This window comes from Chiloscyllium plagiosum, unplaced genomic scaffold (assembly GCF_037043375.1).
Source record: "Chiloscyllium plagiosum isolate Xiang-an unplaced genomic scaffold, Cpla_swu_hap1 HiC_scaffold_5, whole genome shotgun sequence".
Taxonomy (NCBI): Eukaryota; Metazoa; Chordata; class Chondrichthyes; order Orectolobiformes; family Hemiscylliidae; genus Chiloscyllium; species Chiloscyllium plagiosum.
In genome coordinates, this window is record NW_028270143.1 from 15,005,769 (window position 1) to 15,029,080 (window position 23,312).

The following is a 23,312-nucleotide window of genomic DNA, read 5'->3' on the forward strand; positions in this document are numbered from 1 at the left end:
ATTGACTTTGTAAACATGAATCTCTTTCAAATTTAACTCAGCCTCTCACTCAATCTACTGATGTGTCATCAAGAAGCTACTGTTTTGCTACAATATACTATTGACTCCGGTTACTACCCATTTTCTCTATTCTCTCTTTCCAGATCCTGATGAAGTCCATGGATCATAAGTAGCAGGAATGAAGGAGGAGGAAGAATCTGCAACTGAAGATGCACCATCACCAACTCTTTCCTGCAAGCAGCAGCTTATAAATTAGCATTACATGACCTTTCGGTCTTGACTGAGAGGGGTCATAATTGAAGCAGGCAAATACGTTGAAGCTTAAAGCGTTTCTGACCTCTTAACTGGCCAATACATCACTTTAGCCAATGTTTACTTAACCTAAAATGTAGGGTATTTGCAGACTATTAAGGATGCCCATACGTATGCTATAATTCTGCAATTTAGAGACTCCGGGGGTTAGAAAACAGAATGTACTTCAGCAATTTATTTCACACAAAACAAGCACGATGGTTAACAAATTTAACACTGAAGAGTGGCATCCAATCTGTATATGTGGTCAGACCACTCTGAAAATCTCAGTTTTAGGCAGCTCTACCAAATGGACTGCTTGCTTTAGTTGCCCTCATCAAAACTGGTGATGAGCAGAGAAGTATTTTGCTAGTCTTTAGCTGTTCCTGCACATGCATTTTTTTTTAAACTTAGAAACCAGTGCTGTGGCATCAGGGCATTTTATGCCAAAATGCATTTTGATTGATCTAATTGCTTGTTTTTTAAAAAAAATTGACAAATGCTCTCTATCCCATTTAACATTGTATACTTTGCTGGTTCCTTTAGAAGTCTTTAGTGGTATACTCCCAGCAGTTTTCCAACTGTTTTGTCTTGCATTTTAATTGTTCATCCTTATTTGTCAAATCTTATTTGCCATTGCTTTATTTTGAGTCAATTAGTAAAAACATTGCAATGGAGACATGACAGAGATGTAGTACCATGAAATGTGGCAAGCAAGAAATACAAGTTGAACATAATACATGTACAATTTAAATATTCTCAAGGGGACCTTATATGTTAAAGAAATACCTGCTGCGATCCATAATAAGTTCCTGTGACTGAGGGAGCCATCAGTTCATAAAGAAAACACAGACTGACAGAAGGAATGTGAAATTAAGTGAGCCAAAACAATCTTTCAGGTTTGAAGGGTTTCTTTGAATGTTTTCTTTTTCATTCAAAGTACTGAAAAACCCTCACTAATTAATTTTGGATCACGTATTTAATCTTGATCATGCAGTAGGCAATTAACTAAGACAAAATGGTAAACTCAAGACCAATACCAACAGTATACGTAAAATTCGAGAACACTTTCTTGCCTTTTTAAAATCCAGCCTGCAGAGTTTGGCCTTCACCCCAAACTGCCACTTGCATTGAGTGTCGGCATCATAGAGTTCTCCTGGCAGCTTATCAGGGTATCTGTACTCATTTGCTGGCTTTGGTTCATCAACAAGACAAGTTGCCTGGGACGTGCTGCATACAAGTGGTTTAAAAAGATTAAATGCGGCATTGCATACAACTTTTACAACAAATCAGGGTTACATTGTTTTTGCAGTAAACAATACAATAACTGGACATCAGATCATCAGGCTTTTGTGAACTAACATTTAAAAAGCTCAAACTGACAATTTCTACAGTTTTTATACTCCCCAAGTACTAAATCATGCAGAATATATAAACCTATTCTAAAACTCAAGAATAGAAATTTGTGCTATTCCTATTTTCTGCACAGATTTGGATTACATTCAGCTGTATTTTGATTCTCACATAACCTAAAAATAAATCTAAGTAACATGTTAGCAACCAATCAATTTTACTTTCATTTCAAAAGCACCCAAACCAGGTGCAACATATTTCAGTTTGGTTTAAAGGATGTGATAAAATAGTGCAGCTGTTTAAGAAAATCGATTAAAAGGAAAATACTGGGGATGCTGGAAATCTGAAGGAAGAACAGAAAGTGCTGGAGAAACTCAGAAGATCTGGTAGCACCTGTGGAGAGAGAAACAGTTAAGTGTCTCGAGTCTGATATGGCTCCTCAGGACTTGTTCAGCGCTGAGTTCATAGCTATTGTTCCCACTACTTTGGATACAGCTGACGGTAATGATCCTGTTGTTAACATTTACAATGTCCGCATGGTCATTGCTGGTACAGTATTGGCATCAGTGGGAGAAGGCCCTTGTGTGACCACAAACTGGTCATTTAATTGTCTCAACTGGCCTGATGCCAACCACTGGTATGTAATGTTTACATCCCACCTTTGCCTTCCTCGGTTCGGAAAAAGTTTTGAATTCTGAAGAGTCATATCAGACTTGCAATGTTAACTGTTTCTCTTGTATAGATGCTGCCAAACTTGTTGAGTTTCTCCAGCACATACATTTTCTTACATTAAAACAATGTCGAGACATCTTCATCTAACAACATTCAGTACAAGCACTGGCAACCATATTTAACTAATGATGGATAAGTCTATAGTTTAAGTGTACGTATATGCAAGGTCAAGTTTTCCAATCTTTTATAGTTTTCTGAGCGTAAGGCCCATATACACTTAATGTCATATTAAAAGCAAATTATGAAAGGTGTTCCACAGTCAGTGGTTGGCAGGAGAACAAATTTTAAAACCCAATTTAATAAATTACTCAACAAAACATACTCTTCACCTACTATAGTGCTCAGCTTGTAATTTAAAATCAAAGAAGATTAAACATATTATTCAACTGCTGAAATAGTTTCTTCACTCATACAGAGATATTCCATCTGGTAAATAATGTCTCACACAGATTATTTGAGTGAGCAAGGTTTTGAACTGAGATTCTTGACATCTATGCTATCTTTTCTTGAGCAATTGTGCATGGAAATTAGATAACCATAGACAGGGACTTGAAGCCCAGTGGAGATTCTTGGCTCTATTTGGAAAATTTGAGTTAATCCAGAGTCTCCTTTCACATATACAGGACACATTGCTTAATTTATGATTGGTGAACATAAAAATCTGAACTATTAAAATACTTCAATGAAAGTGTTTTATTTATATAATCATATAAACATCAAATTAATTGCTGGACAATGAGCCATTGTAAATCACATAATTTAGAGGCATAATAATCCACCAACAATGTGTTCGGTTAAAAAAAAAACAATGTGGTATAATTTCAACTCCATGTTTAGATGTCAGCAGATTAAAAACAATTAAGAAGTCACAGGAGGAAACTAGAATCTAAAGCCAAAATCAAAATGCTGCTGGAAACTAGAATTAAGTACAGGGCCAGCTGGAGATATTCAGTAGGCAAGGCAGCACCTGTGGAGAGAGAAACATAGCCAGTATGTGGAACCGTTTTGGTCCAGTGGGGTGGCAGGCAAGGGTGGGAATGCTATCTGAGAATTCACAGCATCTTCTGTTTTATTCTACATTATAAAGATATGGTTTCAGTTTCTTTCAAAACATTTGCATCTGGCGCAGTGACGGGCATCCATACTGGCATCGAGACACACACATCAACACTTCTTCACAAAGTGCACACTCACGCGCGCATAGATGAAACAGTCTTACTCAGCATGTACATGTACAAAGCACAAGGTCAGACAGTGATTTGTTTGAACAACAGTATAAACAGGCCATCAGCAAATGTTATCCAACTTCCAGAGATAGTTGGTAAGTGGATATCAAGCCTTCAGAGTAATAACTGTTAACTCTAACACAGAGCACTTTCTCGATTATATAAAGTAAAAATATTACTCTAGAAGTAATGTGGGATTGCATCCATGAATTATAGTGACCATTCATGTCTGTATGTCTCCAATCACTTCATACATAACTGGTGATGTTCTAACTTTGATTCTCAGGGGGAATTTTTGGCAGTCAGGAAATATATGTACATTGGAAATACAAAGGTATGAAATTAATTGAAAGTATGCAAAAGTCTCCAAAATTCTATTACATGTCCCTAAATGTCAAGCTTTCCTGTGAAAAATAAAAATCATTGTTACCTCATCAATTATTGTATTTCCTACCTATGAAATTATTTAACTGAGGTAATTCCATGTAGAATACAAGGGTCGAGACGCATTGGTTAAATGCAACAAGACATGCAATAAGTCAATTCTGTACCTCAGAAACTTATAGAGATATTGCCGGCTGCAGGCTGACCACGAGAAGACCCCATTGTGCCCTGCAAGTGTTGGTGACATGATATTACCCTCGGATTTCTTGCATACATTTCCTTCTCCATCATGAATCATACCAAAGCTGGAAGGAAGTGGTAAGTTTAGGTTAAAATTAAAAAAAAAGAAGTGTACTTCATCTAAAACCTTTGACATTGACACATTCATTGTTTTCTTATCTGTTACACATAAGAAGAAGATTAGATAAATATCATAAGACCAACATATTTTCCATTGTACCAATGAACTAACCTTCTGTTAAAAAAAGAAATTACACCAATTAGGAAATAAAGATATTCAATCCGATATTAAAGTTTCACTTAGTTTGAGAAAGTTAACAGTATCTAAATATTTCATTTTTAAAAACATTTAGCTGAGTCTTTTGTAACGTATTCAATTTTAACTTGTTCTTTCAAATTAAAATTCAAACAAACTTGTTGAAGCAGAAGTTAAACATCCAAATATAAATGTAGTGAGTTGAAAATAATGGAACACATTACTTACATTTAAATCAAATGAATATATGGATATGGAAAGTGCAAATTAAAATAGATTTCCTATGTTGAGTGCCCAACAAATGTACAGTGAATTATCCTTACTAATAAAGAGGACTTTCTTATTCATACAAAATAAAAGTTTTCTTCAAAAGAAATGTGGGGTTGTATCCAAGATTTACACTTATGTAGTCACTAATCATGTCAATCTGTCCCCAATCACTTCATACATATCAGATGGCGTCCTAACTTTGGTGCTTAGAAAGGATTCTTGGCAGTCCAAGGGTGCACAGCAGAAAGTCAAATATGAAATTAATTGAACTCATTCAAAAATCCAACTTTGAACAGGATGTTAGATACATTAAACATTGCTACATTTAACTGAAATAATTTTGAGCTTCAGAGACAGTTAACCGTGTCTGAATGATTCATTTTTAAAAGCATTATGGCCAAGTATTTCGTAAAGTATCCAATTTTAACTTCCTGCTTCAAATTAAAATCCAAGTTGTGTATGACTTGGGCCTGGGATTTACCTATGTGAGCCGAAAATGTGTTGCTGGAAAAGCACAGCAGGTTAGGCAGCATCCAGGGAACAGGAGAATCGACGTTTCGGGCATAAGCCGAAAGAAGGGCTCATGCCCGAAACGTCGATTCTCCTGTTCCCTGGATGCTGCCTGACCTGCTGCGCTTTTCCAGCAACACATTTTCAGCTCTGATCTCCAGAATCTGCAGACCTCACTTTCTCCATTTACCTATTTGAAATAACAAATAAGCAGCTCATCACTAACTTAAATCTCGAGTTGTTAGGATGTTTTGTTTTTTTGATTTTTTTTGATTTCCACGAAATAAAATTCCCATATATTACAGAGTTGAAAATCTCTGACCAACAATAAGCCTCCAACCTGCTTGCTAGAGGACCACAATTTCAATCACTTAACCAGTGAATTATTATCTTTGAAATTGAGAGTCATAGAGATGTACAGCATGGAAACAGACCTTTCTGTCCAATGTGTCCATGCTGACCAGATATCTCAACCCAATCTAGTCCCACCTGCCAGCACCTGGCCCATATCCCTCGAAACCCTTCCTATTCATATACCCATCCAAATGCATCTTAAATGTTGCAATTGTACCAGCCTCCACCACTTCCTCTGGCAGCTCATTCCATACACATACCACCCTCTGTGTGAAAAAGTTGCCCGTAAGTCTTTTTTGTATCTTTCACCTCTCACCCTAAACCTATGCCCTCTAGTTCTGGACTCCCTGACCCCAGGGAAAAGATTTTGCCTATTTATCCTATCCATGCCCCTCATAATTTTGTAAACCTCTATAATGTCACCCCTCAGCCTCCGATGCTCCAGAGAAAACAGCCCCCAGCCTGTTCAGCCTCTCCCCATAGTTCAAATCCTCCAATCCAGGCAACATCCTTGTAAATCTTTTCTGAACACTTTCCAGTTTCACAACATCTTTCCGATAAAAAGGAGACCAGAATTGCACGCAATATTCCAAAAGTGGCCTAACCAATGTCCTGTACAGCCGCAACATTACCTCCCAACTCTGTATTAAATACTCTGACCAATAAAGGAAAGCATACCAAACGCCTTCTTCACTGTCCTGTTTACCTGCGACTCCACTTTCAAGGAGCTATCAACCTGCACTCCAAGGTCTCTTTGTTCAGCAACACTCCCTAGGACCATAATATTCGGTGTATAAGTCTGGCTAAGATTTGCTTTCCCAAAATGCAGCACCTTGCATTTATCTGAATTAAACTCCATCTGCCACTTCTCAGCCCATTGGCCTATCTGGTCCAGATCCTGATGTAATCTGAGGTAACCTTCTTCGCTGTCCACTACACCTCCAATTTTGGTGTCATCTGCAAACTTACTAACTGTACTTCTTATGCTCACATCCAAATCATTTATATATATAACAAAAAGTAGAGGACCCAGCACCGATTCTTGTGGCACTCCACTGGTCACAGGGCCTCCAGTCTGAAAAACAACCCTCCACCAACGCCCTCTGTCTTCTACCTTTGAGCCAGTTCTGTATCCAAATGGCTAGTTCTCCCTGTATTCCATGAGATCTAACCTTGCTAATCAGTCTCCCATGGGGAACCTTGTCGAACATCTTACTGAAGTCCATATAGATCACATCTACTGCTCTGCCCTCATCAATCTTCTTTGTTACTTCTTCAAAAAACTCAATCGGGGGTATCCAAGATGGCGGCGACCCAGCAAGTCTGAGTCTACAGTGCTCCTCCCAAGACTTGGGCAAAGTGGTGCACCCACCCCCACCACACTCACCAAATCATTTAAAATAGCTGTTTAATTTAATTAGTTGCTTAGTATTAAATTTAAACAATCTAATCTTTAGTAAAAATGACTAAAGGGAAGGGAGCCCGCAGCTCTCAGCAAGCAGGAACCCCTCCCCCACCCTCTCCAGCTTCAGCAGAGGCGTCCACAGCCGCCCCGGGGGACTTACCTACAGTGGCAAGCCTTGTGGAAATCATCTCCAAACTGGATACGAAGATCGATGCTTTCATTGAAGAATCCCAAAATCGATGGGACTCACTCTCTGCCGCGCTGCAAAAGCACGACCGAGACATTAAAGAAATTGAGCACCGAGTCGGAGGGGCGGAGCTAAAGGCTGCGACCTCCGAAACCACAGCGCAATCGGCCGTGGATCAGGTCCAGACTTTCGAACAGCGAGTCCTTAGAGAATCATATTGATGACCTCGATAATCGAGGTCGCCGAAAAATATTCGTTTGCTGGGCCTTCCCGAACAGGAAGAGGAAGGCCTGCTTACAGCGTTTCTCGAGCAGTGGCTGCCACAGCTTTTAAATCTGGAGACTGGATCAGGCCAGGTAAGGGTGGAATGGGCCTACCGGCTAGCAATACGCAGGCCTGGCTCGAACCAGCGCCCCCGCCCGGTCCTGTTCTGGCTGCAGAGCTACAAGGAGAGGCAGATACTCCTAGAAGCCTCTAGAAATCTTGGAAAAGATTCCCAAGCCATGATCTATAAAGGATCCAAGATTATGTTATTCCAGGACTTTTCCCCAGCTCTGGTCCAAAAGAGGAAGGCATTCGATGAGGAGAAGAAGTGTTTAAGGGACTGAAATATTCAGTACTCCTTACGCTTCCCAGCGACGCTACGCTTTAACCATGAAGGATCCGTGTATAACTTCGGATCGCCAGAAAAGGCTAAGGAATTTTTGGACTCTCTTAGATAAATTGTGAGAGACAATGGATGTGGTTTTCCTTTCCCCCACTTTTATATCCCCCCCCTTTTTCTTTTTTCTTACCTTACTGTTTAATATTATCTTGGGGGGTGGGGAGAGGGATTTATTTATTTGTTCGCTATTTAACAATTTTCTCCCCTCCTTGGGGTTGGTTTTTTTAAATTATTCTATGTATGTATGTGTGTATGCATATATATAAGCCGGGGGGTTTAGTTAATGTTGGTGGGGGGAGGTGGTTACATTATTTTATTTTACCTCTGTCTCTAGGAGCGGGGTTGTTTTCCCTTGCTATTTTGTATTATTATATTTAATTATTATTTGTTGAGGTTGTAATTTTATAGTTATATATGTTTATACATGGTATTAACATTACCAAATATATCCAGGTGAGGGGGGGGGGGGGGGTAGGGTGCTCACTGTTAACTCTAGCTTTGTATTATATCTGAATTCTCCTCATTTTATTGAGGAGCGCCTGGATCAAGGGTGGGGCATTGGTTGGGAGAGGATATGATGGACCTTTGGAAAGGAAGTGATACCCCCTGGGAACAAGGGGAAAATCTCCATTTCAATACGTTTTTTTTTATTATTTAGAAATAGTTTTTTATTATACTGTTGTGAGTGTATTAGAGAGCCTTTATTTTTGTGAATTTTATGTTTTATGCTCGGGATGTTCTGGATAGGGTTTCCCCTCCCGAGGGGTCTTGGATTTGCCCGGATGATTATGGTTGATCAGTCGGTTAAGTGGTGCACCTGGAATGTCAAGGGGAGTAATTCGCCAGTCAAAGGGAAGAAAATATTATCAAATCTTAAGAAAGAAAGAGTTGATATAGCTCTCCTACAGGAGACACATCTGTTGGATAAAGAACACTTGAAATTACGACAGGGCGGATTTGATTAGGCCGATCTTTCTTCTTTTAGCTCAAAAAGTAGGGGAATTGTTATTCTTGTTCGGAAGAATTTCCCTTTCAAAATCCTAAATCAGATAAAAGACGAATCTTGATGATATATTTTGATTAAAGCCCTCATAAATGGAGAGGAATATGGGATCTGAAATTTGTACTGCCCCCCGGCACACCCCTTTAAATTTATAACAGAAGCCTTCTCAAAATTGATGGCTCTTGGTGCCTGTCATATAATTATAGGGGGAGACTTTAATTGTATTATGGATCCGGAAATAGATAGGATTCCCAAGAGTACTGCAGGAGTATCTCCCAGATCTAGACAATTGATGGATCTGAACAAAGAATTAGGATTAGTAGATGTATGGAGATGTCTTCATCTACAGGGCAGAGATTTTTCTTTCTACTCCAATCCACATAAATATCATACCAGAATTGATATGTCTTTTGCCCCCTCAATTTTTTTAAATTCCATATCATCCTGTAAAATAGGTAGTATAGCAATTTCCGACCACGCTGCTGTATATATGGAAACCAAGGCGAGGAACAATGGGACATCCCCTCGGCATTGGCATATGGACCCCTTCCTAATGAAAGATAGTAAATTTGTAAAGTATTTCTCTCAAGAATTTAAAACTTTTTTAGAAATTAATTTAGGTACAGCTAGCAACCCATTAATGATGTGGGAGACCATCAAAGCTTACGCGCGAGGTTTGATCATCTCCTACTCAGCGACCCAGAAAAAATTAAAGGGAGAACAACAGCGTCTGCTTGAAGCTCGCTTAAAAGCAGCTGAAACAGCATACGCTGATAGACCTTCTATTATTAAATTGCAAAGGATTACGGCCCTTAGGACAGCTCTAAACACTACGCTTACCCAAACGGCTAAGAGGGAAATATTATTTGCAAAACAAAGGTTATATGAATTTGGCGACAAACCGGGTAGATACTTAGCATTTCTTGCAAAGAAAAGAAAAGCCCCTCAAAATATCACGTCTATCAAGGAAAATATGGGTATTTTGACTCATGATCATAAAAAGATTAATGCAATCTTTAGAAAATTTTATTCTGATTTATATAAATCGCAGGATTGTGAAGACAGGACTAGGAGGATGCAATCATTTTTTAAAAATTTGACCTTTCCGGGCCTAACTCCGGAACAGGTATCGGTCTTAAATGTTCCCCTAACAGTCCAAGAAATACTTGACGCAATCAGGCAACTTCAGAGTGGTAAGGCACCGGGCCCAGATGGTTTTCAAGCTGAATTCTATAAAGAATTTACAGAAATATTGGCTGGTCCACTTATGGACATGTATAACTATGCATATATGTCAGGGCTGTCTCCCGCCTTCACTGAAAGAGGCAAATATCTCTCTTATCCTTAAAAAAGGAAAGGATCCAGAAGATTATACCTCATACAGACCAATATCCTTGCTAAATGTAGATTTTAAAATCCTTTCTAAAACGTTAGCATTGAGACTAGAAAGGGGACTGCCACATATCATAAAGGAGGATCATTCGGGGTTTATTAAGGGCCGTAGATCATCCAATAATATTAGAAGGATTTTGAATATGATTCAAGCCTGCCATCAGGGAAAGATACCAGGAGTAGTAGTTTCATTAGACGCGGAAAAGGCACTTGATTGGGTTGAATGGTCATATTTGTTTTACACATTGGAAAGGTTTGGCATTGGAAAGGTGTTCACCAAATGGGTCTCAACATTGTATAGTGATCCCAAAGCAGTTGTGGTTACCAATGGATTAGGTTCGGATAGCTTCAGTGTGGGTAGGGGCTGCCGTCAGGGATGTCCTCTCTCGCCATTGTTATTCACTAATAATTGAACCACTAGCAGAAGCTATACGGGCTGATCCTAATATAACGGCCCCGAGGATTGGTACAGGTAAACATAAAATTACCCTTTATGCAGATGATGTTCTTCTATTCCTCAGTCATCCTCTGATGTCCGTACCTCGCTTAATCCAAGCTATTAATACATTTAGCGCATTCTCAGGCTATAAAATTAATTTCTCAAAATCGGAGGCTATGCCAATGGGTGGCCTTGCTATGTCACCCCACTTAGTGGACGGATCCCTTTTTCCCTTTCGTTGGTCCCTGGAGGGTTTCTTATATTTAGGCATTTTTATTACCCCAGTATTTGACCAGTTATACAAGGCCAACTTTGTGCATTTACTGGAAAGGATAAGGCAGGACCTCGAGCGATGGGGAGACCTTCCAATTTCCTGGTTGGGTAGAATAGCACTAATTAAAATGAATGTCCTGCCCCGTCTCCTATACCCTATGAGAATGCTTCCGGTGATGCTGCCGAGGCTGGCACTACGTAAATTATATGGCTGGCTGGGTTCCTTTATCTAGAATTATAGACGGCCCCTCATTAAGCTGAAGAAGCTACAGCTTCCACAGGCAAGGGGAGGATTGGACTTCCCAGACTTTAGGAAATATCAGTTAAGTTCCTTATTAAGTTACATAGCTGATTGGGTCTTGTTTGATCCACAATCAATCTGGTTGGACATCGAAGCTTCTCAAGTAAAATGCCCACTTATTAACCTTTTATTTTCAGACAAGAGGAAAATCATTACAATCACTGTAAAAACCCTATAATACTAAATACAATTAAAGCTTGGAATATAATGCGGCAAAATGAGGGCAACTCACATAAAACATCCCCCTATGCGCCGATAGTGGGAGCATGGGGATTCCTACCGGGGTTTACAGATGCCACTTTTAAACTCTGGAGATCCAAGGGTATCTCATGTCTAGGGGACCTATTTGAAGATGGGGTCCTGATGTCTTTTGAACAGCTGCGTCAGAAATTCGGATTACCTAATGGAGACCTGTATCGATACTTCCAAATTCGAGACTATATACAGAAGAAGACTTCGTTATTAGATAGTTTTTATAAATCAGATAGAGAATGTAGAGGACTACGACCAATGGAGGTATCCTCCATCAGTACTATTTATCATTTACTACATGATGAAGTATCGGGAGATATGGACAATCTGCTTAAAACATGGGATCAGGAATTGGGACTAGAAATCTCTATAGAAACGTGGAATGACATTTGGGAAAATGCCAGAAGAATCACCATTTGTAACAGAACTCAGGCTATCCAGCTGAAGATACTTCATTAGGCCCATATAGCACCGGATCGATTGGCAAAATTTAAGGCAGAGGCATCCCCAATGTGTCCCAAATGTAAAATAGAGGTGGGCACTCTTGTACATTGTCTATGGACCTGTCATAAGATCCGTAGATACTGGACTAAAGTAGCAAGTGCCCTGACAGAAATTTTAGGAACGGAAATTAAAGTGGACCCCGTATCTCTCCTTTTGGGCTTTTCCAACTTATCCTCCCTGGACACGTATGGGAAGAGACTATTTTCTATTCTCTCTTTCTGTGCAATGAAAAATATTTTGGTAAACTGGGTGGCTGAGGGCCTCCCTGGACTTTCAAATTGGCACAGATTAATTATGGAATGTATTCCCCTTGACTTCCTTACAAATATGGTGCACCGAAAGACCGAATTATTTTATAAAATATGGCAGCCCTTCTTGAATTATATGAATACAGATATTTCGGATATCCTAACAAGGGCTTTTATTTAATTGAGATTACGAACCTGGCTGGTCCGGGGCCCCTTGGGAGAGGAATCCCGCATGAATACGGGTTTTGTTACATTTGATGTTAACACATTCCGAGCATGTATCACACGACCGAATTTCTGTGTTATCCATTGTTTTTTTTCTCTTTCTCTTATTTGAATAATGTAAGAGACTTAAATATACACTCTGGTTAGTTGTAGGTTAGATTAGTAGTTAGTTGAGTTTTGTTTTTTTTCTCGGTATTTTTGTTTTGTTAAATTTTGGTTATTATATATTTAAGATTTAATTGTATATTAATGTTTGTACTTGAGAGTTTTGTTTATTTTTGTAAACTTGTTAAAATATTAAATTTCTAACAAAAATATCTATAAAAAAAACTCAATCAAGTTTGTGAGACATGATTTCCCATGCACAAAGCCATGTTGACTATCCCTAATCAGTCCTTGCCTTACCAAATACATGTACATCCTGTCCCTCAGGATTCCCTCCAACAACTTGCCCACCACTGAGGTCAGGCTCACCGGTCTATAGCTAACTCGCTTGTCTTTACCACCCTTCTTAAACAGTGGCACCACGTCTGCCAACCTCCAGTCTTCCAGCACCTCACCTGTGACTATCGATGATACAAATATCTCAGCAAGAGGCCCAGCAATCACTTCCTAGCTTCCCACAGAGTTCTAGGGTACATCTGATCAGGTCCTGTGGATTTATCCACCTTTAACCATTTCAAGACATCCAGCACCTCCTCCTCTGTAATCTGGACACTTTGCAAGCTGTCACCATCTATTTCCCTACAGTCCATATCTTCCATATCCTTTTCCACAGTAAATACTGATGCAAAATATTCATTTAGTATCTCCCTCATTTTCTATGGCTCCACACATAGGCCACCTTGCTGATCTTGGAGGAGCCCTATTCTCTCCCTAGTTACCCTTTTTTCCTTAATATATTTGTAAAAACCCTTTGGATTCTCCTTAATTCTATTTGCCAAAGCTATGTCATGTCCCCGTTTTGCCCTCCTAATTTCCCTCTTAAATATACTCTTACTTTCTTTATACTCTTCGAAGGATTCACTCAATCTATCCTGTCCATACCTGACATATGCTTCCTTCTTTTTCTTAACCAAACCCTCAATTTCTTTACTCATCCAGCATTACCTATACCTACCAGCCTTCCCTTTCACCCTGACAGGAATGTACTTTCTCTGGATTCTTGTTATCTCATTTCTGAAGGGTTCCCATTTTCCAGCCGTCCCTTTACTGCGAACATCTGCCTCCAATCAGCTTTTGAAAGTTCTTGCTTAATACCGTCAAAATTGGCCTTTCTCCAATTTAGAACTTCAACTTTTAGATCTGGTCTATCCTTTTCCATCACTATTTTAAAACGAATAGAATTGTGGTCGCTGGCCCCAAAGTGCTCCCCCACTGACACCTCAGTCACCTGCCCTGCCTTATTTTCCACGAGTAGGTCAGGTTTTGTACCTTCTCTAGTCGGTACATCCACATACTGAATCAGAAAATTGTCTTGTACGCACTTAAGAAATTCCTCTCCATCTAAACCTTCAACAGTATGGCAGTCCCATTCGATGTTTAGAAAGTTAAAATCCCCTACCATAACTACCCTATTATTCTTACAAATAGCTGAGATCTCCTTACAAGTTTGTTTCTCAATTTCCCTATGATTATTAGGGGGTCTATAATACAATCCCAATAAGGTGATCATCCCTTTCTTATTTCTCAGTTCCACCCAAATAACTTCCCTGGATGTAGTTCCGGGAATATCCTCCCTCAGCACAGCTGTAATGCTATCCCTTATCAAAAATGCCACTCCTCTCTTGCCTCCCTTTCTATCATTCCTTTAGGATTTGTATCCTGGAACATTAAGCTGTCAGTTCTGCCCTTCCCTGAGCCATGTTTCTGCAATTGCTATGATATCCAACCCCCATGTTCCTAACCATGCCCTGAGTTCATCTGCCTTCCCTGTTAGGCCCCTTACATTGAAATAAATGCAGTTTAATTTATTAGTCCTACCTTGTCCCTGCCTGCCCTGACTGTTTGACTCACTTCTGTTCTCAACTGTACCCGTCTCAGATTGATCTCTTTCTTCACTATCTCCCTGGGTCCCACGCCCCACCCCCCACCTTACTAGTTTAAGTCCTCCCGAGCAGTTCTAGCAAATTTCCCTGCCAGGATATTAGTCCCCTTCCAATTTAGGTGCAATCCGTCCTTCTTGTACAGGCCACTTCTACCCCAAAAGAGATTCCAATGATCCAAAAATGCGAATCCTTCTCCCATACACCAGCTCCTCAGCCATACATTCATCTGCTCTATCCTCCTATTCCTGCCCTCACTAGCTCATAGTACTGGGAGTAATCCAGATATTACTACCCTTGAGGACCTCCTTTTTAAATTCCTGCCTAACTCTCTGTAATCTCCCTTCAGAATCTCAACCTTTTTCCTTCCTATATCATTAGTTCCAATGTGGACAATGACCTCTTGTTGGCCTCTCTCCCCCGTGAGAACATTCTGCACCCTCTCTGAGACATCCCTGATCCTGGCACCAGGGAAACAACACACCATTCTGCTTTTCTCTGTCTGTACCTCGTACTACAGAATCCCCTAACACAATTGATCTCTTGGAAGCCGACGTACCGACGTTGCATTAGTACCAGTCTCAATACCAGAAACGTGGCTGTTAGTGCTACGTTTCCCTGAGAATCCATCACCCCCTACATTTTCCAAAACAGCGTACCTGTTTGAAATGGGTATATCCACAAAAGACTCCTGCACTAGCTGCCTACCTCTCTTACCCTTCCTGGAGTGAACCCATCTATGTGACTGTATCTGAGACTTTCCCCCCTTCCTATAACTACCATCCATCACATACTGTTGCTGTTGCAAATTCCTCATCGCTTCTATCTGTCTCTCCAACCGATCCACTCGATCTGATAGAATTAGCATCCAAGAGCATTTATGGCAGGTATAATCTGCAGTAACCCTTAAACTCTCTTTAAACTCCCACATCTGACAAGAAGTTCATTTCACTGCAAAGGCCATTTTTGCTCCTTCACAATCTACAGACTGTTGGGGAGATTTCACTGCGGTGTTTAATGTAGGGCTAGGGAGGGTGACACTTCCAGCCCTGAAATGGTTAACAACAGCCAAGCGAGCTGCTGCAGGCGATTGCATGACTGCTGGAGCTTGTAAGGGATATGCATAATGTTAATTAAATCTTGGAGCCTGTAAATACCAGCCAGTATCGATTGCCCCATCGAAACTTGGGATTAATAAAGAAACTGATCGGAATCTGTAACTGTTAGACAAGTGTGAATTGCTCTATCGGAACCTGTAACTAGTGAGTGTGAATGGCTCTATTTAAGTCTAAAGTTGATAAGTGTAATTGACAATTTAGTTAAACTAAAACTATTGAAAATGGCTAGCCTGTCAGACGCATAGTAATTCCTTGACACAATGGACTATTGAATACGGGATCGGAACCGCTCCCAGGGATGGCTGAGCCATTGTCAAGCACAGCAGGAGCTGGACAGGCACTTCGATGTGGCCAATAGGAGGACGGATCCCCAGCGCGCGCAGATGAATGGACCAATGGGGAAGGCGAACTGACCGGGGACTCCAGGCAGCGCGAAGTATAATTGTGTCAACTTTGAACGGGAAGGGGGAACGCCTTCTCCAACGAATGCATGCCTGTAGATTCGTTGTATCAGTTAAGATTCTGTGAATAAACTGCTGTCTGCGTCTAATCATAGTTGCCAGTGTGAGTCTCTCCTTCCGAAAGAACACGCAAAGACGGGACCCCGCGGGTCCGTCTTAACAAGACCCAGAAAATAACACCATCTTACTCCTCTACAAAACACTGCACCGGGTTAAATTAATAGCTATGGCTTATATTTGAAGTTTAATCAAGAGACTTATCTCTAAAAACATATAATCAAGAAAAAACCCACTGTACTCACTAATGCAGCCTTTCTCTTGGACAGACTTAAAACAACAATTAACTTATCTGACTCTGTGTTGTGAACTTTGCCCAAACCGGTTCCTCCAAGATTAGTTGTGAAATTTACTGTTTGTTAATTTTCCCAGATGCACTCCGATGTTCAGCGACCCATGAATTCAAAAACAGCAAAGGCAGTAACTGTGAAGGTTCTCTCTCTCTCTCTCTCTCTGTCTCCTGCACTGTCTCCTGCACTGTCCTCACCATGTGCTTCCTTTGTCTGCTCTTCTCCCTTTTAAAACTGTTGTTGTTTTGACTTTTTTTTCCAAAGTTCCAAAACAATGCAACAGCATATGAAACAGTAATTGCTGCTCCTTGAATTCGAGGAAATCACCTCCAGCACCTAAAATACCTCAAAAAAAAAGGAGCAGTTGTTACAGCCAGAAATTTTTCCCGTCCTCCATCTTGGATTACCCAGAATCCTTGTGAGAGCAGACAGGGATTTTTACTCAATGGAGTCTGAGTAATGCTTACACTCCCATCTGGACGGTGGGTGGAGCGGCTGATTAGAGCGGGATTAAAGGTGAGGTGTGAAAGGTGTTTGCATTTGATGAATATGGGAAGCCATAAAGGAGATAACCGCCTCTTGTGCAATAGTAGTCAGTGTTACTACTCAGCTTCTGCCTGGTCCATGCCTTCCTTAGCCATGAATAAAATAACACTAAGGGCTCTTAACTAGTTTTCATTGGCTACTCAAGGGCCTCAATAGGCCCGAAGGTGAATGGGCAATCTAACATTTTTCCAGCCCGATGCAACACGAGAGAGAGATTGGGGTAGGTGGGCAGGCAGTGGGAATACCATAGAGTCATAAAGCATGGAAACAGACCCTCTGGTCCAACCAGTCCATGCTGAACATAATTCCAAAGTAAACTAATTGCACTTGCCTGCTGCTGCTGCATATCCCTCCTAATCTTTTTTATTCATGTACTTATACAAATATCTTTTAAACGTTGTAATTGTACCAACATCCATCACTTCCTCAGGAAGTTCAGTCCACAAGTAAACCACTCTGTGTGAAAAAATTGACCATCATGTGTTTTTTAAACCTCTCTCCTCTCACCCTAAAAAAAGTGTCCCCTCATCTTGAAATTTCCTTGAGAAAAGACAACTACCATTAACTGTTATTTTGCGAAACGCCATTGCCTTCAAAAATGCTGACTTAAGGTCTAGCCCAGGTTTTCTGTTGCATCTATTGCAAAGCTAAAGCAGCAAATTAACGCTCCAAGTAAAATCCAGGCTGATGACTCCATAGTTGCTCTAGGGCTGATAAACTTGAAGCGTTTTGATGGATGAAGGATCAGTAAGCAAAAAACAGATTTAAGGTGACTGGCAAAATAATCAAAGGTGACATGAGGAAAAATGTTTCATGAAATAGTGCTTCAGATTTCAATTGCACTGATAGGATGATGGAGACAGATTCAATAGTGGCTTTCAAAAGGAAATTGAATAAATAATTGCAAGCGAAAGCAAAAAAAAAACAAAGTGCTTTGGGGAAAGAACTGCAAATTAGGACTATTGGGATTGCAGTAAGAAGGATTTGGCAAAAAAGTCCATTATTTGAATGACGTCCTTCCATTCTGTTCGATTCTATGATTCCAATCATTATTGATGCAACACTGATGAATATCATGCATAAGTTCATGATCCTCTTGTAGCTGCAGAAAGTCACATGATTGTGAACATCTTCTGTATGGGACATATGAAAAAGGAGGCAGAACAATGAAACATGAGTGAAGCTCCTTTTGCTGTGGACAGCAGGGAATCCCAGATTTCTTTCCTCCATTATGAAATATCCCAAATCAACAAATTGCAAGGCTACATTTCCACAACCTCCATGAAAGAGGAATGTCAAACTTTTCTCCAACAAAATATTAACCAGATAACTGAAAATTGTTGCTGTTCAAAATAAAGGTGCTTCAGAAACTGGAAGTGCCTCCTGATATCCTGTATATCAGTGCTGATTTAAGATCACTGTACTCGCAAGATATGACTGATTGAATAATCAACAGCTGATCTTACTTGTGTCCAGACTCATGAGCGATGGTAAAGGCCAGACCTAATCCAGTGTCTTCATTGATAGTACAGCTGCGATATTTGCTACACATCCCACTGATGGGTGCAAATCCTAGGAAATAAAACAAAACACAATTTGGAATGAGTACTTCAGTATTCACTTGTATTAACCTCATTCTTTTATTTTCTAAAATCAGAAATAAAAAAAAGTGTAGGATTTATCAGGGAAGCCAATGTTGAAATCAGTAGCACTTTTGCAAACATTCTCAGTGAGCACTCTTTTGAATCTGTTTTTCGTAAAATTACACTTGCATTCTCAACATCTGCTAAATTAATTAAGATGCCCAAATCCTTTTCAATTGTTAATGATCAGTGTTGCGTTTCAAAATGGATTAATATTCTGGATGGCATAATGTTAATCCCAACTCAACTAGAAGAGAAACCGTCCAATATATAAAACAAACTTAAAATTTCATATTCATAACTGATTGAAGTTACTGCTTCAGTAACTGAAGCACTGAACTTTTACAACAGTGTAACATCTCGAAGGCCATATGTGAAAATTTATTAAGCCTAACATTTCTTTTTAGATTCCCTACTGTGTGGAAACAGGCCCTTCGGCCCAACCAGTCCACACCGACCCTCCAAAGAGTAACCCACCCAGACCCAGACCCATTTCCCTCTGACTAATGCACCTAGCACTACGGGCAATTTAGCATGGCCAATTCACCTGACCCGCACATCTTTGGACTGTGGGAGGAAACTCGGAGCACCCAGAGTGAACACACGCAGACACAGGGAGAATGTGCAAACTCCACATAGACAGTCACCTGAGGCTGGAATCAAACCTGGGACCCTGCTGCTATGAGGTAGCAGTGCTAACCACTGAGCCACCGAGCCGCCTTAACATTGCACAGGCATAATACATGATCATAAATTTATTAATAGTTCTTGTGTAACAGCAAGTTCACTCCATGTTTCCAAGCACTCAAACATATATAAAGTTAAATTATTCAGTGCATAACGTGTGTTCAATAAAAGCTTTTATCGCCCTCCTTTCTGTGCAGAAAGGCATTCTCAGCAGCAGGGAAAATCAGGTTGGGAACAAATTGGTCTTACACAAGGACCCCTTTGTGATCTGAAGATCATTCATTTTGCATGTGTTCTCATGTATATGTTCCATAGGCAGGCTGAGAAACTCTTGGTGAGATGAAATGATTTACTTTTCAGACATCAAGAGAGCAAAGAACGTTATATTCAAGGCAACTTCCATTGCACCATCTCACTTTACTCTAAAAGGAGGAAACAAAAAAAAAACATTCCTTTCTGTCCTCTTCCCTTTCACAAAATTACTTTGCCAACATCTTTTTTTGAAGTTGACTTTCAGCTGGGAAAATTGCAAACTAAATATCTGGTAACTTGATGCATCGCCAACTTTTGCCTTTTGAGCATCCTGAAATACCTTTGCCAATATTCAGCTACTGTGCCTGGTCGAGGGTAGTAAAAGGGTAGCAAGAGGTTCTTAAAACTATTAAAAGAAAGTGACGGCCAATTGAACACTATCCCCTGAGAGATGGAGGGTGGGTAAAAAATGATGGGGAATCAGAAAATGCAGAGGAATTGAATAAACGTTAGTCTTCACGTAAGATGATGCAAATATCATTTCATGATTTGGAGGTGCCAGTGTTGGACTGGGATGGACAAAGTTTAAAAAAAAATCACACAACACCAGGTTATAGTCCAACAGGTTTATTTGGAAGCACTTGCTTTTGGAGCGCTGCCCCTTCATCAGATGGTTGTTTCGTATAAGATCGTAAGACACAGAATTTATAGCAAATGTTTAGTGCGATGTTTGGTTTCAGTTCTTTCATATGTAAATCCCAGAACCTTTTTTAAAGTTACATTCTCAAGTGAACTTTAACAATAGGTGCCATGTCAGCTCAGATAATGCATTGAAGGTGTGAGGTGCTATGTCCCAATGTTCAGACATTCTATTTCTAAAAAAGGAATTTACATGGATTTGTGCAGTTCTTGAGCAAAATAAAATGTAATTCTGCGAGTATTAATTCACTCCACAAACTTATGTATTTTGGGGGAGGGGGGGGAAGGAGGTATGAGTGTCTGAGAGAGTGTGCGTGTGAGAGAGAGAGTGTGTACGTGAAAGAGAGTGTGAGTGTGTGAAAGAAAGAGTGTGTGTGCAAAAGAGAGTGTGAGTGTGCGAGTGAGAGTGCGCGCAGTGGGCTCACCTCTAGTGTGACATGAGCCCAAGGTCCTGGTTGAGGCCATGCCCACGGGTACTGAACCTGGTTATCAGCCTCTGTTTGGCCACTTTCCGTTGTTGCCAGAATTACATTTTATTTTGCTCAAAACGTGCATGAATCCATGTAAGATTCTGTAAATTCCTTCTTTTAGAAACAGGATTAGTCTGAACACTGGGGCACAGACAACCTCACACAGGGTACCTCACACCTTCAATCCATTATCTGAGCTGAAATGGCACCTGTTGTTAAAGTTCAATTACGTATGACAGAACTGAAAGGAACATGGTCATTCTAAAAGATGAGAGACGTAACAAACAATCCAGGTCTTTTACAATATATAATTTCAGTTGCATCACATTGTAAACTTTTGCTATAAATTATATCTTAACGATCTTATACCCCACAACAAACTGCCAAAGGAGCGGTGCTCCGATAGCTATTGTTTCCAAATAAACCTGTTGGGCTCTACCCTGGTGTTGTGAGATTTTTAACAATATAATTTCAATAATACAAATAATCAAGGGGCTAAAGGTCAATGGAGGAGGAAGTAAACACAATAACTATCACCAGAGAAAAAGTACTTTGGATACTAATGAGGACCAAGACCGAAAAGTCCTTTAGATCTGATGGGATGCAATTGAGGAAATTAAAGGAAGTAGCAACAGTTAGTGGAAGTATTGGTGGGAATCTTCCGAGAATCTTGAGATGCGGGGAAAATCCCAGACAATTGGAAAAGTGCCAACATGACACCCTTTTACAGAAACAGAGAGAAACAAAAAACATGTGACAATAGGCCAATTATCTTAACATCTGATGGTCAATGGGAAAATGTTAGTCTATTATAAAGGATGCAATGGCAGAGCATTTAGAAACACAATCAAGCAGAGTAAACATAGCTTCATATCTGAAAAATATATTAGAATTCTTTGAGAAGATAACAATCAGGACATATGAAAGAAAAGCAGTAGGTGTATTATATTTGGATTTGGTGAAGTGCTGCACATAAAGCAACCTATTAAGATAAGAACCGATGGTGTTAGAGATAGCAATATCACCATGAGTGGTGGATTGACTAACAATTAGGAGACGGGGTTGAAAGTAGCTTTTCAGGATGGCAACCAATGACGAGTGGAGTGCCAAAGGGATCGGTGCTCGGGCCACAATAATTTAAACATAGATTAATGGCATAGATGATGAATGCCAATGTACAATTGCCAATCTTTCTTTTGACAAAAATGGATGGAGATGATGAGGATGATCAAAAGAGTGTCGAGAGAGGAATATAGACAGGTAAAGCAAGTTGGGCAAAAACGTGACAGATGGAATGTAATGTGGCAAAGTAAGGCTTTTCATGCTGACAGAAGGAATTGGAGGATAAAGATAATTTCAATGCAGAAAACTGTAGCTCAGAGGGATTTTAAAGCCCTAATGCATTAATCAGAAACATCTAGCAGATAAGGTCAGCAAGTCATAGGGAAGGCCAGTGGAATCTGGGTCTTTATTTAGATTAGATTAGATTCCCTACAGTGTGGAAACAGGCCCTTCGGCCCAAAAAGTCCATACCGACCCTCTGAAGAGTAACCCACACACCCTCTCTCTCTCTCTGAATAATGCACCTAGCAACTATGGACAATTTAGCATGGCCAATCCACCTGACCTGCACATCTTTGGAATGTGGGAGGAAAGAGCTGAAAATGTGTTGCTGTAAAAGCGCAGTAGGTCAGGCAGCATCCAAGGAGCAGGAGAATCGACGTTTCGGGCATGAGCCCTTCTTCAGGCTCATGCCCGAAACGTCGATTTTCCTGCTCCTTGGATGCTGCCTGACCTGCTGCGCTTTTCCAGCAACACATTTTCAGCTCTGATCTCCAGCATCTGCGGTCCTCACTTTCTCCTAATGTGGGAGGAAAGCGGAGCACCCGGAGGAAACCCGCGCAGACACAGGGAGAATGTGCAAACTCCACATAGACAGTTGCCTGAGGCTGGAATTGTACCTGGGTTCCTGGCGCTGTGAGGCAGCAGTGCTAACTACTGAGCCACCTTGCCACCCATTTCAAAGGGAATGGAGTATAAAAATAGTGAAATCGCACTAAAATTATGCAAGGTGCTAGTCAGACTACACCTGGAATACAGGGAACAGGTCTGATCCCCTCATCAAAGGAAAGGTAGCCTGGCATTGGAGGCAGTCCAGAGGAGGTACACAGGGTAAATGCTTGTATGAAGGAGCTGTTTTATGAAGAAAGGTTAAGTAGGTTGAGTCTACTTTTAGATGTAATAAAATTGAGAGATGACCTTATTGAAAAAGACAAGACTCTTAGGAGGCTTGACGGGACAGATGCAGAGTGGTGCACGGCAGATGTGGAGAGGTTGCTTCCCCTTGAGAGAGAGTCTGGGACCAGAGGGCAACATCTCGTAATAAGTGGTCACCTACTTAAGACAGAGATTAGGAGGATATTTTTTCTCTTAGAGGTCAGCGAGTCTGTGGAATTATTTACCCCAGAAGGCTGAAAATGATGGGTCATTCAGTGTATTTGAGGCTGAAATAGATTTTTAAATCGGTAAGGGAAT

General features: G+C 40.4%; 1 protein-coding gene across 1 annotated transcript in view; it reads right to left on the bottom strand.

The window, feature by feature from the left end:
* adamts16 (ADAM metallopeptidase with thrombospondin type 1 motif, 16) overlaps positions 1 to 23,312 on the bottom strand; it is a 249,585-nt gene that overhangs the window by 135,228 nt on the left and 91,045 nt on the right. Inside the window, exons 8-10 of the mRNA XM_087986819.1 lie at positions 18,493 to 18,598; positions 4,154 to 4,291; positions 1,368 to 1,521 (exon numbers count right to left, since the gene is read on the bottom strand). Of these exons, the coding sequence (XP_087842945.1) occupies positions 1,368 to 1,521; positions 4,154 to 4,291; positions 18,493 to 18,598 (398 nt within the window). The remainder of the gene's footprint in view (positions 1 to 1,367; positions 1,522 to 4,153; positions 4,292 to 18,492; positions 18,599 to 23,312) is intronic.